Source organism: Solanum tuberosum, unplaced genomic scaffold (assembly GCF_000226075.1).
Source record: "Solanum tuberosum cultivar DM 1-3 516 R44 unplaced genomic scaffold, SolTub_3.0 scf00021, whole genome shotgun sequence".
In the NCBI taxonomy this organism is placed as follows: Eukaryota; Viridiplantae; Streptophyta; class Magnoliopsida; order Solanales; family Solanaceae; genus Solanum; species Solanum tuberosum.
The window spans coordinates 2,242,273-2,257,150 of record NW_006238947.1 but is presented as its reverse complement, the minus strand read 5'-3'; the positions used below and the strand labels follow the sequence as shown (position 1 = coordinate 2,257,150).

The following is a 14,878-nucleotide window of genomic DNA, read 5'->3' as shown; positions in this document are numbered from 1 at the left end:
AGGGGGGGGGGGGGGGTACTTTTGTGGTGTGTATGTCTGAATGAAAATTTCGGATTCTTAAAGGAATTGACAGATTCGTGCTTTTTCTTAACCTGCAGATTACTGCATATTTCATGGAGCTTGCCACTCCCCATACTGAGGAAGCCATTAAACTTGTTGATAAGGTCGGGGGAATTGAATGGTTGATTCAGAAATATGAGGTTGATGGCGCCTCTGCAATAAAGCTGGACCTTTCACTCGACACCCCCCTAATAATTGTCCCAAGGAATTCCAGAAGTGAAGAGTCAGTCATTAACCAGCTCTCTTTAATTATTCAAACTTTAACTTGTCTATCTTATGCATTTTCCAATTTAGAGTTTGTCTGTCCTGGAGACTGGGATGCTAACATTGAATGTCATCTTCCAGCTATTAAGTTATTCGAACTCTGGTTTGTCTGCATTTTCCATTTCTCAATTAAGAGTTTTTTCCCCTTGAAACTGAGATGCCTCACATTAAACTAGAAACTGAGATGCCTCGCATTAAACTAGAAACTGAGATGCCTCACATTAAAATAGGAAGTGATTTGGTGCAATAGCTTTAGATAATTTGGACTCTTTGTTTCTGTTTTGTTGATGATCAAGAAATCCCCGAGTGTCAGGCGGTGCACGACTCGACAATTGCTTGAAGTGGGCTTGTTCCTCTACCCTTTCCCACTTACATACCAGGCTTTTAGCCCGCGAGCTCATGATGTGCGTCTCACTCACATATCATCATTGCGCTCTTACTACTGAACCAAAACCCCGGCGACCTTTGATAATTAGGACTCTTACAATGACTTCATTGCCTGACGCTGCTACTTTTTGTGTACATTGATATCGACATGTTTTTTTTTGCTTATTACCTTTTTCTTACAAGTATCCGTCAATATGCCACCTTATCACTAATTCCTGGAGTACTTGAGCTAACTGAACCGTGCTTGACCCAATGATTGTATGAGCTACAAAGATCAGGGCAATTGTGGATGATGATCTTGCAGTGTTTTGCCGTTCTCTTTCATTATTTTTGGCTTTATCGGGCAAGAGCTCCTAAAAAATTTATGGCACTACAAACCCCCTCCCCCCAAAAAAAAAACGAGGAAGTTATGACAAGGTTCTGACTTTCTGTTGGGAATACCTTGTTAAGCTCAGGAAATTATGGTATTCCATTCTTTATGTATTTCTTTGATGGATAAATTACTGAATTGTTCCTTAAGCAATTTCAAGTTCGAATGTTGTGGCATTTGTGGCTCACTGGTATCAATATTAGAATGCCATTTAAAAGATCATCTTCACGGTTAGTGTGACAATCCCAACGCTTAGTGTCTCTGAGTTTATAATTCTGACACTTCAATTCAGCCAATTGAGGTCTATTTCTCTCTACTAAGTCCTTCGAACTGAGTTACTTTTATTTATAGCTTTCTCTCCATGTTAAAATCTCACAGGCACATAACTCTTGCTCCTTTATCAGCCTTACACACCATTGTTCTTCTGAAGATGACTCCTGTTTGTTTTACCAGTTTTTCTGTATTTTTGATTATTCACTGCTTTTGGTTGTCTTATGCTCTCTACCATTTTTTCGTTAAGTAATTTTTTATTTTTAATAAATAATGGTAAGTCCCTAAAATGAATCTATTGGTTCTCTTCCAATTGGTTGGACTGAAGGTTGATGATTTATTTCCTGGGCTATTTTTTTTACTAATTTTATTTCTTAAATAGCTTTACATATACCTGTATATGAGCAGTATACCAAAAGTAGAGAAACCACAATATAGTATGATTATCTAAAAACAGCACTCTAGTCTTCAATATACACTGGAACCTCATGGTTGCACTAAATAGAAACCAGGAATGGGAGTATTTCTCAAATGTACATAGTCATTCTATACTCCATCAAAAGCTTTCCATTTTTTCCTTCCACAGGTGCCACATGAGCACTAATAGGGCAATATCTCAGGCTCTTCGACTTCTCTTCCTTTTTCTAAATGTTCAGTTGGTGAGTGCCTCTTTCTCTGTGCTTGGCATAGCCCATTGCTTCCTGAACCATCTCAAAATCTCATACCACAACCGAGTTGCCACAGTGTAGTAGGAAACGGTCCACATCTTCAACTGAACATTTGCACATGAAGCACCAGTTGACATGCAATCCACCTTTTTCTCAAATTTTCAACTGTCAATCTAACTCCCCTTGCTGCCAACCAAGTGAAAGCATACCTTTCTTGGTGTCCCAGGAATCCAAACTGATAAGCATGGGAAACGCGACTCCTTCCTCGCTAGAAGCTTATGATAAAATAACTTCACTGAACAATCTCTTCCCACCTTGTACTTCCATGAGTCCTGACTAACATGAGTTGTTGCTCTCTCTATCATATCGACTGGCTAATTGTGTGTGCATATTTTTTAACGGAAGCAAGAATAAGGTTCATGTAAAATATTTTCATACATATTTTGATGTTAGAGGAATTGTAGATTTCTCAGCTGACCATTGTCACTATGTTTGGTGCTTGCTCTTTTCTTCATCTTTTATCCCGACATTTTTTGTTGAACATATATTTGGCTCTTTGTTAGCCAAAGAATTTTAGCAAATTCTTTGTATGCTTGAATGAAGTACAAAGGTTTTCACTTCTCTTGGATTTAGCACTTGTGGCTTTTGTTTACTCGTTCTCTTGATTTTCTCCTGGTTAATTTGCAATGACAAATATATTTCCTTTGTGTGCAGTTTCATGCAACTTGATCTTGGCCATCTGCGTGTCCAAAATGAATTTTGTTGGTTTGGGTTTCCTGAAAAAGATCCTTCAGCTGTCCATCTTGATATTCTTGACGCAGAGGTAATTGATTTCTGCTTTTATTGGTCAACTATCCTGGAATAAAAATTAGCGCTTTCTAAAATCTTCTTTAACATTCAGATTCTGGGGATTAACATGGCCGTGGGAATTAATGGACATATAGGCAAACCAATGATTCGTGAAGGCAGAGATATTCATGTTTATGTTCGGCGCAGTTTGCGAGATGTTTTCAGGAAGGTCCCAACGTTTGTTCTGGAAGTAAAGGTTGTATTCTGTCAGTAACCTTTTCTATAAGTGATTTCATAGTACCTTCTGTGAAATATTAATTCTTAAGATTGTATACTATTATTGTTTTTTCGTAGAATGACATATTTATGTGTGGCTCATATTTGCTTGCTATTTTATATACAAGTCAGTTTACCATTATTTGGCTGTTTCTGGGCAGACGTTTCTTGATTCAGCATTTGCTATTTCCTCATTTTCATAAGAGCCCTAAAGTAGGATTTTGTATCTGATGTTTGATTCCTTATGTTACAAGTCTTAATGTTATTTGAACCTTTCAAACAGGTTGGATTATTACATGGAATGATGACAGATAAAGAATATAATGTCATTCTTGATTGTTTCTACATGAATTTCTCAGAGAGTCCGACACTTCCACCTAGTTTCCGCAACAGCACTTCTGCTTCAAAAGATACAATAAAAATGCTGGCTGATAAAGTGAATGTAAACAGTCAAATACTCCTATCACGAACGGTTACTATAATGGCTGTGGAAGTGGGATATGCCTTGTTGGAGTTGTGGAATGACGCTCATGATGGGTCATGCTTGGCTCATGTTGCGGTGAGTCATTTTGTATGAGACACTAAATTATGATATGTATGGTCCCAACATGAAGAGTTTGATTTGAGCTTAGTCTAACAATTAGCTACTGTCTTCTCTCCCATTCTCTTCTGTTTTTCTTTCAGTAGCAAGTTGTTGTTTGGTCATTGTATCATTGTAAATTGTAATTTGTATCTATGTCACGTTTTACCTTACTGTGGTCATTGTCTTTTGCAGCTTGAAGATCTTTGGGTGTCGTACCGAATGACATCATTATCGGAGGCTGATCTCTACATTACTATCCCAAAATTCTCTATTTTAGATATTCGCCCAGATACAAAGGCTGAAATGAGGCTGATGCTTGGGTCATGCATTGATGCTCATCGACAGAACTCTCCTGAAACTGGTGTTGACTTTCCAACTTCAACAATGGTTGTGATGGACTGCAGATGGAGATTGGCATCCCAATCATTTGTTCTACGGATACAGCAGCCTCGTATTCTTGTTGTACCAGACTTCTTACTATCTGTTTGCGAGTTTTTTGTGCCATCTTTGGGAGCAATGACTGGTAGAGAGGAGATCATGGATCCCAAGAATGATCCAATTAGTAAAAGTAACAGCATAATCCTCTCCACACCTCTTTATGAGCAGACAGAGGATTTAGTATTATTGTCTCCCAATAGACAACTAGTTGCGGATGCTGTAGGGATTGATGAATACACCTATGATGGTTGTGGTAAAACAATACGCCTGACTGATAAGGTGGAAGTGAAGGGGCTTCACTCATCGGGAATTCAACATATTATCATTATTGGTCGTGGGAAGAGACTGAGATTTGTGAATGTGAAAATTGAGGTACCAACAACTCTACCTCAGTACTGGCTTGGATAATGTCAATTTGGAGAGCACCCATTATGCAGCACTTAAATATTGTTTTGTGTGTTGATTAGTTGCCTTTGTGAATACGGAAGGTGCATGATCATCTTCGTAGTCATGGAAAAGCTCTTAGTCCAGTGAAATGACCTCGTGCCTTTAATATGTGTATTTTGCAGAATGGCTTACTTTTAAGGAGATATACTTACCTAAGCAACGAAAGCAGCTACTCGGTCTGCCAAGAAGATGGTGTTGATGTAAGGATTTCTGACGGTAATTCTGACAATGATGAAAGTATGAAGTCCATGGAAGCATTGTTGTATAACTCAGATGCTTCCGACTTTGACCCTAATGGATCAAATAAAGTACAAAGTTACAGTTTTGAGGCCCAGGTAAATCAATTATTTTAAAATTCTCTCTGTGATCTAATATATATCTTTGTTTTTCTTCATATGTAAATTGTGGGAATGTCATTATGGTGTTAGCCTTTGTTTATATATTTCCAGACTAGTTGTTCTTTCGGATATAATTCTCATGATTAGCATCATTTGCACATACTGAATACAATTGGGTGCCCAACAACAAAAAAGTCAAGATATAAATAAACAAAGCAAACATTGTCTAACTTTAAGACCTACCACCTGACAACTGATTTTGTTCTTCTTTTCTTGTTAGCATCTTAATTGAATTTATTATCTGAGCTCCTACTCTCGCAAGTGTTATTTTATGGTTATAATCAACCTCATTTCTGGAAAATATATCCCATTAATCTTTTTAATAACCAGGTGTTGCATTGATCTTAAAACTACTATTTTCCTTTTTCTGTGCGGTTAAGGGTAGATGTATATGAACGATTGGAAATGTGATGTAGTTCGTTTACATGAGAATGCTTGAGTACCTTTTTAGAAGACGGGAAACAGTGTGCCTTACTAGTGATATTGATTTATGAAAATGATAAAATGCATCGTCAATAGATTTCATAGGTTTAACCATCTGTTAGCTAATTTTGTTCGAGGGCTGTCAGTCTTTGCTTTTAATGTTAACTATTTCTTTACCCATTAAGTATACAAGGTTGACTCACACAGCTAGTGCTCTAGCTGCTGTAAAGAAAAGATTGAGAGTCGTAAACTCGCACATTCTTTTGTGGGATATTTTGGTCATATGGAGTGAGAGGACCTATAATTTTTTTTGTTTATACAGAACTCTGAAAGGAGAGAAAAGAAAAGAGACTTCTTAATGACTTTCTTGAATAACAATGTACAGGAAGTGTTCCTTAGTCTTGAGTTAGTACAATATAGTAAGTATTTATTCTCTAATTCTAGCAAGTTAAGTATTCTACTATAAATGCATAATATTCTGCAGTATTCGAGAGAATATTGTGTAGTGTTCTCCAATATTCAGCTATTTAAGTTCAATGGATCTAGACACACAATATTATTTATACTTGTCGCCAGTGGGATGGTTGAGTGATTGAAGCATAGGAATAACATCCTGGAGATTCTAGGTTTAGACTCCAGTTTGAACAGAAGTGTGAGCCCATCTGCTCCATCTTACAAGTTCAATTCGAACTTGTGCGTGTGGGCCATAGTAGGAGTAGTGGATCAGTTGAGATCCATGCAAAATAATGGCATAATGACGCTATGGTGAATTCATGAGGAGAAATTTTGTTCCTTAGGAACAGTGACAGGAAATTCAATGGTCAAATAGCATCAAGAAGAAGACTATCTGGATCAGTGACTGGGTAATGTTCAGAAGAGGACTAAATATCTAACATGCCCCCTCAAACTCCAGATGGAAAGCAACTTGAGTTTGAGTTACTGGAATGTAGCAACATAAAAAGTTTTTCCATCTTTTTATCCTCACCTTCGGGCATAAACAGTACATCGTTGGGGATGGATGTTTGGATCCTTGTATTCTGATTTCAATTTATTCCCTACAAATACTATTCATGTTGGATAGTTTATCTGTAGGACTTATTTTTCTTCTTCAACTTGTTATCTTGGTATTCCATTGATTTCGTTTGCAGTGTAATACACTCTTCAATATCATTCTGGCTCTTACTTTTTTTCTAGTTTGAGGCATAATGGATTGATTGTTATATTGCCTCTCTTAGGTTGTCTCTCCGGAGTTCACTTTTTTTGATAGTAGTAAATCATCTTTGGATGACTTTGCTCATGCTGAGAAACTCCTCCGGGCAAAAATGGACCTTAATTTCATGTAAGATCCTTGTCACTAAAAGCTATCTTTATTTTCCAGTTTTTCTTTTTTAATATGTATGAGCATGTTATCACTGGAGGCTGATAAAATTTGGCCATTCAGAGATGTAATGGTTGAGTTACACATATCATATATCATATTTTAATTGGTAGTTTGATGTTTGCCCTTGATGTAGTACGTACAATGAGGAAGTAAATCATCAGTGTAGGGATCCAGTTATTTACTTGCATTTATATCCAGACAACAGCTGATTTTGATGCTAAGAATGGGGTGTTCTTTCGTCTCTCTCCATTCCTGCACACCATCAGGCACTTTTAATGTCATACCATTTGTTTCACTGTGACCTTAACTCTATCATTACGGTCTGAATGCTGAGAAGCTAATTAAATGTAGCGAACATGCGAATAGCACATTGAGCAACATAGTTATGTATCTCCTTCATTTTCCAGATACTTATTGATTTGATGCAACAGGTATGCAGCAAAAGAAAATGATACATGGATTCGGGGACTTGTGAAGGATTTAACTGTTGAGGCTGGTTCTGGTCTTATTATTCTTGACCCAGTTGATATATCTGGCGGATATACTTCTGTTAAGGATAAAACAAATATTTCTTTATTGTCAACGGATATATGTGCCCACCTTTCTCTTGGTGTTGTCTCCCTTCTACTCAATTTGCAGAATCAGGCAACCGCTGCTTTACATTTTGGAAGTGCTGATCCCTTGTTGCCTTGTACTCAATTTGATAGAATTTGGGTTTGTCCCAGAGGTGTTTCTTTTCTGCATTTCTTACAAGTTTGTTTTCGTTAATCTATTTTTTGATAGATCTTGATGTTTGATCTATTGCACTTCTGCAGAACATGGGCGTCTTAACAACCTTACATTCTGGAGGCCCAGAGCACCGTCGAACTATGTTATTCTGGGAGATTGTGTCACATCAAGGTTAGAAGATCCATAAAATGTGCAAGTGCTCTGCTTTATCTATAGCTTTCTGACTTTGTTTTGTGAATTTTTTTAATGCAATATTTTTAGTGTTGATACCTGATTCTTGGTTAATCTTTTATTGGAGGATGTCAGATTGATGTTCTCATTTCATCTGGCCGAGTTGAAATAGGATTGGTAGTGGTACAATTTCAGGGATAATGATTTCCCCCTGCTCCAAAGTGATCTGATATAAATATTGATACCAGTACCTACTCGGTGCTGATGAATACATATGTTTTCAAAAAAAATAAAATTGCTCTGATATAATTTTATTAGAGTTATAGCTGAAATAAGAAACTTATGTAGTAGTTTTTTCTATTCCTTTAAATATCATGCTGGTGGTACTGCATAATAGCATCCAAGACACCTGCATAACTATGGGGAAGTAAAACACCCTTGTATCTATTGTTTCTTTAGAAGATTGATCAGTTAAATGATCCTCTTAAGCACTGTTAGCCGTTAGGATTTTATTGTTTCTGCACCAAAAGAATAATTACCATGCATAAAATCATAAACACTTCAAATAAAAAATGGAACTTTACTTTGTTGGTTGAGTACTGATATGCACAAAATAATTGTTGACAAGGCCCCTTCTTGGAGATTAAAGCATTGCATTCTTCTCTGGGGTGCTTAATTTTGCTTCTGGTTTTCCATAGCTTGTATTCGAAGCTTAAAACCATGAACCTTCAGCAAGATGTATGGTTGTGAACTGTGAACTTTTTTATTTAGATGTTTCCTCCATCCATATGCCCTGAAATATCTTCTCAGCCATTACAAGTTCAATTTCATTTCAACTGTCATGTGTACTTTAAGGGGTCATTTGGTAGAGTGTATTAGAAAAAAATAATTCATGCATTAGCTCTATGTATTAGTAGTATCTAGTTTGGTACATTTATTCAACTTTTTAGTTATACACTATTGTGAATTATTGTGAATTGAGGTGTGTATATTTACTAATACATGGAAATCCATGATAGTAGTAATGCAAGGGGTTATAATGCATGCATTAGCATGGTTAAAGACCCAATTGCCCCTAAAAACCCCTTTTTTACATCTTTTCCACTATACTTGTGGAGGTATCTTTGTAAATAAATATTTTTAAAACACATTATGAAATGCATGTTATTTTTAATACATCAAACCAATCAAACCAAACAATGTATAAGAAATCATCTTTGCATAATTAATGCAATCATAACTAATACAAGCATTATTAATACACTCTATTTAGCATTATTCTTATATACCCTACCAAACCACCCCTAACATCTTTATGAAACATAGTAGATTTTTTTGTTGACATAGTTTTTTGTTGGTCTTCTTGTGCCATTCAACTGCTGCTACTGTTCCCTTTGCGAAGAGCATGTTAATGGACAGAGAAGCTATAATTGTGTTTGCTGGAAGAACTTTGATCCCTTGCCTAATGCATATCATTTCTCATTCTCAGACCCAATCCTCCTTCACAAGCAGTTGTCGCTGTGAGCAATATGTATGGCCGTGTCAGGAAACCACTTGACTTCAGGCTAATAGGTCTATTTTCTGACATTCAAGGATCTGAGACGGCACAAGATGTTGACGATTGTTCTCTTTGGCTGCCTATTGCGCCACCTGGATATGTCGCAATGGGTTGTGTTGCTCATACAGGAACACAACCACCGCCTAATCACATAGTTCATTGCATACGTTCTGATCTTGTAACATCAACGAAGCTTTTGGAATGTATCTTCAGTGTTGCTGCTAATACTGCATTCACATCAGGTTACAGTATTTGGCGTTTGGATAATGCTCTTGGGTCATTCTATGCCCATCCAACTAGTAGTCATCCTCAGAAAAGCTGTTGTTTTGATCTGAATAACCTTCTTCTTTGGAGTTCAAGCTGGTACACTTCTTCATTAAAAGTACCTACTGTTGATTTAACTAGTGAGAGCGAGCACCTGCATCACCAGACAAGTAAACAGAGTGCAACTTCATCAGGATGGGACATTATCAGATCGATTTCTAAAGCGACCTCTTGTTATATTTCAACCCCAAACTTTGAGCGGATCTGGTGGGACAGGGGTAGTGATCTCCGCCCTGCAGTCTCTATATGGAGACCTATAAGACGTCCTGGTTATGCAGTACTGGGTGACTGTATTACTGAAGGGTAAACACTTATTTTTCTTTCCTTTCAGTTGATATTTTCTTTGCCCACTTTACACCAGTACAACTTTTTTTTGACATGTGGGATCACTCCTTGCTTCAGCTTAGAACCACCTCCCCTGGGTATAATGTTCAAGGCTGACAACCCTGAACTTTCTGCAAAGGCTGTGCAATTTACAAAAGTTGCTCATATTGCGGGCAAAGGACTGGAGGAAGCTTTTTTCTGGTACCCAGTTGCTCCACCTGGTTATGCTGCTTTAGGATGTGTAGTGACACGTAGCAATGAAGCACCTGATTTGGATAACTTTTGCTGCCCAAGGATGGATCTTGTTAGTCAAGCTAATGTTCTTGAGATGCCCATTTCAAGATCTTCAGGCTCCAGGGCTTCTCAATGCTGGAGCATTTGGAAAGTTGACAATCAGGTCAGAGATACTGTCTTCTGGATGACCACTTCTGTTATAGCATCTTAATCATCCTCAATTTTTAGTATCTGCATTGCTGCTATATATTCTCCTGGAATGTGTACTTTCTTAACCTGCTGCTTACTTTCCTTGATCACACAATCATCTTGTACTGCATTGCAGGCTTGCACTTTCCTTGCACGCTCTGATCTGAAAAAACCTTCTAGTAGATTGGCATTTACTCTTGGTGATTCAGTGAAACCAAAGACAAGAGACAACATAACAGCTGACATGAAAATCAGATGCTTTTCTGTGACTCTATTGGACAGCTTATGCGGAATGGTCTGCAGCCCTCACAAACTGCCTCTTTACCCCTATGATTTTTTTCTCCTTATTCATCTGTTTATCACTGCATTTATGTATTACAGGTAACACCTCTTTTTGATGCAACAATCACTAATATTAAGCTTGCAACACATGGGCGACTAGAGGCAATGAATGCTGTTCTCATTTCTTCAATGGCTGCGTCCACCTTCAACACACAATTAGAAGCGTGGGAGCCACTTGTTGAGCCTTTTGATGGAATATTTAAGTAATATCTTTCACCATCCTTCCTTTGTCATTTTGTTACTACGTTGACCCATTTTTCTTCTGTTGTTGCTGCTTTACCACAACTGTTATTCTTCATTTTACAGGTTTGAGACTTATGAGACGAATTTACATCCGCCTTCCAGAGTTGGTACAAGGGTAAGAGTTGCTGCAACCAGTATTTTGAACATAAATCTGAGTGCGGCAAATCTTGATGTATTGGGGCAAGCTGTTGAGTCATGGAGAAAGCAGAGAGAACTTGAGAAGAAAGCAATTAAGATGAAGGTGACAATGTGTGATGCTCAATATATTCTTCAGTTATTGTTGAAATGTTTCAATTTCTGATTATTTCTTGCTTCTGCAGGAAGCTCGTCGTGGGGATGCACATCAAGATAATACTAGTTTTGTGGCACTTGATGATGATGATTTTCGGATGGTGGTGGTCGAGAATAAACTTGGATGTGATATGTACCTGAAAAAAGTTGAGCAAAACTCAGATGCATTTGAGTTACTGCCTCCTGATAATTCTGTTTCTGTATGGATTCCACCTACAAGGTATTCTGATAGATTAAATGTTGCCAATGAATCAAGGGAACCTCGACGTTATGCTGCTGTTCAGATAGTTGAAGCCAAGGTTGTCGACCTACTGATTTCTATGAGTGTGGTTTGCTGTCAATGAACTTTAGTTACTTGTGAAGTTCTCATTTTGTTTCTCTCTCTAACAGGGACTGCCTGTCAATGATGACGGCAATAGCCATAACTTTTTCTGTGCTTTGCGCTTGGTTGTGGAAAATCAGGATTCAAATCAACAAAAGCTTTTTCCTCAGAGTGCAAGGACCAAATGTGTGAAGCCACTAATTACTAGAAAAAATAATGTGGATGAAGCCACTGCTAAATGGAGTGAACTCTTCATATTTGAAGTTCCTATGAAGGTAATCAGCTGATCGGAGTAAAGAGAGATGTGTACTTCTAGAAATTTCTTTGTTTCCCCATTTGCATAGTTAACTTTCATATGAAATGGAAATAAGAGTAGAAGGGCTAGAACAAGGTATCCTTAAAAAAGATGGAGGATATGTATAGCTGTTTTAGTAGAGCTCTTCCCATATCTTTGGAGGTCTTTCAAGGCTATTCTTGAACACCATAAGGTAGTCTTAAACAGAATGCTCAAAAACCTGTTCTATCCTATGAATAACCTGAAGAAATGATCCTACATGAACATTTTCAGTTTTGTTTCAGTCCAAATCCTCCACCTGTACTGGGAGCATTATGATTACGTTCCTTTTGGCACTTCCGATATGCATTTGTCATTCTTGTAATCAACCTTGCATTTTCTTATAGGGGCTGGCAAAGCTGGAAGTGGAGGTGACAAACCTTTCAGCAAAGGCCGGAAAAGGTAAATTGGTGCTTTGAAGCATATAATTCTTCCATATAAACTCCTATTCTTGCTTGATTTGTCAAGGTAACTGGAAATTTAGAATTCGAAACTCCCTTTGCATATTGATTTTATGCTTTAAGGCCTCGTTTGTTTGTATTTAATGAAGGTCTTAATCTTAATCATTCATATCTCAGTCATTAAGTCTATTTGTTTTTTAGGTCTGAATCTTAATCGTTCAGTGCATTTGTTCTTATAATTTTACTACCACTTAATGGGACTGAATCATTAAGATGCCTATTCAAAGGTTTCTACAAAAATGGCATGCAGTTCATCACTACTCCATCCATTTTCACCAGTAACCGGCCCATCATTATCAACTGACACAACTCACCACCTAAAACCACTATAATCAGCCACCACCACCAACACCAATCATGTAAGTTGTCACACCATCATTAGCGGCCATTTTCAATCACCATCACTTTTAGCCATCACTCTTGTCAACCACAATTATTAGTTTCCACCACCATCTACCACGACCAACAATCACTGTTAATCACTATTGTTAGTCACAATCACAATTAGCTACTACCAAGAACCAGCACCGGCACCCAATGGCCAATACAATCCTCAATCAGCAGCCACAACTGCTATTGCTAGCGATCATCACCTCCTACTGTCATTGGTTATTTAAAAATATTTTATTGGTAGAATGTTAGATCAATTTAATATTTTACTTAAATTTTATTTTATTTATTTTTTAAATAAAAACATTTTTTATATATTCAGATGTTGTTAAAACAAACATCACATGCATTAAGATTCAGACAATCTTAATATTCAAATGTGCAAAAAAAAAAAAAAAAAAAAAACTCTCTCTGGCACACTTCCCGAGGGAGGGAAAGAAACTCTTTTCCGGTGATCTTCTGTCGCCATGGGAGAGAGCAGAATCTATTTCGCAGTAGGGTTCAAGTCATACGACATAACAAAGCTCACATCGAGGTCAGATACTTGGTTTGAATGGGTGGAAAGAAGCAGGAAATTGATGGGCAGGACTACTTTCAACAGGAAAACCATGGAATGGATCGTTTTTGCTCTACGTGAAGCTTCAAGGGACAACGGTACGCATACGAGAAGATGGAAGATGAATGAACAGTTTGCAGATTTCTTTTGCTCCAGAAAACATAACAGATTCGGCAGATTCATTAGTATAGTAACGGTACAAGGGGGGAATAAATCTGTTATTATACTACCTGAGTATGCATTAAATACGGGGTGGGGAGACATAGCATTAAAGATAGCAAACTTCATTAAAGATACAAAAGGTCCTTCTTTGACGGACAAGCCCAGAATGGCAGACCCAAAAATCCTATATGCTGATTCGGTCAGAACCAGCAAGTGGCAGTCCAAGGAAGCATCGGAAGTTGTCATAAACCGCAACAAGAAAGCCATCTCTATCAAGGATGGAAACACTGGGCAGGAGAAGGGTCTACTTGCTAGATGCATCGTTGGAAGGCTCAATACAGATCTGAAGGAGCTTCCCACACTCTCAGATATCAGAAAATGGGCGGTCAACACCTGGAAGAAGTCTTTTGGGGTCAACATCTACGAGATGGGGGGATGCACCTTTCTATTTGAATTCCCAAACAGGAACATGGCGGAGCACATTATCCATGGAGAATGGGCATGGAGACATTCAAAGCTGCACTTGGAATGGTGGTCTCCTACGGCTGGATGTTGCACAAATCGCGGAACTTCGACATGGATAAGGGCTGTGGGGCTTCCACTTCACTTGTGGACGGAAAAAATATTCAAGGCCATTGGAGATCAGTGTGGAGGTTGGCTGGAAACAGAGGAAGAGACTTCTCTGAAGAATCACCTAAAATGGGCAAGATTGAAGATTAAGGGTGATGGGGGTTTATGCTCCAATATGCAACTGGTGAATTGCAACGAGGAAGATTTCTGCAACTGTGAAGAAGCAGAGCCACTTAACTTTCAATCTGTTGAAGAAGAGAGTGACGGGGAGATGGATGCATCACTGTGGGTTCATCAAAACATAATCAAGTTGAGCAAAGAGTTCGGGGTTGAGTTTGAGGGGTGCAAAAAGGAAGCCTTAGCACTCTTCAAGAAGATAGACAGTAGAAGACATTCAAGGAATATAGAAACAGAGCAGAAAACAGGGGAAAGCACCAAAGTCAAAGGCATACAGGAGCTCAAAGGTTTAATGATTGATATGAAATTCCAAAGCAAAGGCACAAGAAATAGGGGGATGGGAAAGGCTTTAGATATATGATGAATGTTTCCATAATTTCATGGAATGTGAGGGGTTTAAATTGTAGGGATAAAAGGAGGATGATAAATAGTGTGATTCAGGAATGGAGAGCAGATGTGATCTGCTTACAGGAGACAAAGCTTGAAGGAAATAGTGGGGAGGAAATTAAACAAGTGTGGGGAAAAAGAGGGGTCAAATATGGGGAACTGCAGGCTAGTGGCACTAGGGGAGGCATATTAATGATGTGGGACAACAATGTTTGGGAAGGGGAAGTAGTGGAGATAGGTTCATACACCCTGACTTACAGTTTTAAATCAAGGGTAAATGGTTTCACTTGGCACATGACAGGGGTATATGCACCAACTTGCAACTTAGAAAGACAGGAGGTGTGGTGGGAGATAGGGGCT

General features: G+C 38.1%; 1 protein-coding gene across 1 annotated transcript in view; it reads left to right on the top strand.

Annotated features, from left to right (window-relative positions):
- The window catches only part of LOC102586877 (uncharacterized), an 87,390-nt gene that overhangs the window by 53,342 nt on the left and 19,170 nt on the right, over positions 1-14,878 (top strand). The window contains exons 30-46 of the mRNA XM_015306015.1: positions 99-283; positions 2,734-2,842; positions 2,921-3,064; positions 3,368-3,643; positions 3,860-4,477; positions 4,675-4,887; positions 6,609-6,712; positions 7,186-7,481; positions 7,570-7,654; positions 9,144-9,839; positions 9,939-10,257; positions 10,420-10,578; positions 10,665-10,828; positions 10,932-11,109; positions 11,189-11,458; positions 11,550-11,756; positions 12,163-12,217. Of these exons, the coding sequence (XP_015161501.1) occupies positions 99-283; positions 2,734-2,842; positions 2,921-3,064; positions 3,368-3,643; positions 3,860-4,477; positions 4,675-4,887; positions 6,609-6,712; positions 7,186-7,481; positions 7,570-7,654; positions 9,144-9,839; positions 9,939-10,257; positions 10,420-10,578; positions 10,665-10,828; positions 10,932-11,109; positions 11,189-11,458; positions 11,550-11,756; positions 12,163-12,217 (4,078 nt within the window). The remainder of the gene's footprint in view (positions 1-98; positions 284-2,733; positions 2,843-2,920; positions 3,065-3,367; positions 3,644-3,859; positions 4,478-4,674; positions 4,888-6,608; positions 6,713-7,185; positions 7,482-7,569; positions 7,655-9,143; positions 9,840-9,938; positions 10,258-10,419; positions 10,579-10,664; positions 10,829-10,931; positions 11,110-11,188; positions 11,459-11,549; positions 11,757-12,162; positions 12,218-14,878) is intronic.